Raw genomic sequence first — 862 nt, forward strand, 5'->3', positions numbered from 1 at the left:
CACACACACACACACACACACACACACACACACACACACACACACACCCTCTCTCTGTTTTAAAGTGATAGAAATTAAAACCTTTCCCAAAATTCTATGACAAAATTATTTTACTAAACTCTTTATTATTTTCTAATTTAGTTGAAAGAAAATCAGTGTATTTTAATAGCAAATGGACATTTTTGTTTTTTAATTTTATTCAGATTTTGAATTTATCTACTCTGGAATAATTTAGCCATGTACGATGACAGCCATGCTGTGTGTGTACCTTGTACGTGTGTGTACCTTGTACGTGTGTGTACCTTGTACGTGTGTGTACCTTGTACGTGTGTGTTCAAATTATCTAATACATTCATTTATTCTGTTTTCAGATATTGGGCTAAAGTTTTAATTCCACATGCTTCCAATGAATTTCATGCAATATGTCCGTTTTGTGCAATTCCTTTGGACAATCCTGGTTATGTGAAACTAATATTTCAAGATCAAGAACTTTGAAGATCACAATGATAATGATTATGATGATGATAATATTAAGGAAGATGATGGTGATGGACATCTTGTACGCTCGCTGCCTGATGGTTTTTTTTATATATATATATTTTTTTTTTTTTTTAAATCTTCTATAATTTTTTTTTTTTTCTTCCTCAAACAAATTCTCCTTCTTCTTCTCCCTGTTGATAAGATATATTCTCCAGAAAGGAAAAAGAAATTGCTGATGTGTCGTTTGACACAAGCTGCATCGAAGTTATTGCCCACTGAATTCAACAACAAAATAAATCGAAAAGAAAACAATGATATACGTATATGAAAGAAAATAAAAATACACATGTATATTGTGTGTGCATATATATATATATATATA

General features: G+C 30.6%; 1 protein-coding gene across 5 annotated transcripts in view; it reads left to right on the forward strand.

Moving 5' to 3' along the window:
- Nucleotides 1-855, forward strand: part of LOC106880928 (protein pellino) — a 111,273-nt gene extending 110,418 nt beyond the window's left edge. For 3 of the 5 annotated variants that reach the window (XM_052971535.1, XM_052971536.1, XM_014931099.2), the window contains one exon: nt 372-855. In XM_052971535.1, coding sequence (XP_052827495.1) covers nt 372-495 — 124 coding nt within the window. In that variant the 3' untranslated portion in view covers nt 496-855. The remainder of the gene's footprint in view (nt 1-371) is intronic. The other 2 variants (XM_052971537.1, XM_052971538.1) reach the window with 1 other exon arrangement.
- The last annotated feature ends 7 nt before the right edge of the window (nt 856-862 follow it).

Source organism: Octopus bimaculoides, chromosome 11, assembly GCF_001194135.2.
Source record: "Octopus bimaculoides isolate UCB-OBI-ISO-001 chromosome 11, ASM119413v2, whole genome shotgun sequence".
Lineage (NCBI taxonomy): Eukaryota > Metazoa > Mollusca > Cephalopoda > Octopoda > Octopodidae > Octopus > Octopus bimaculoides.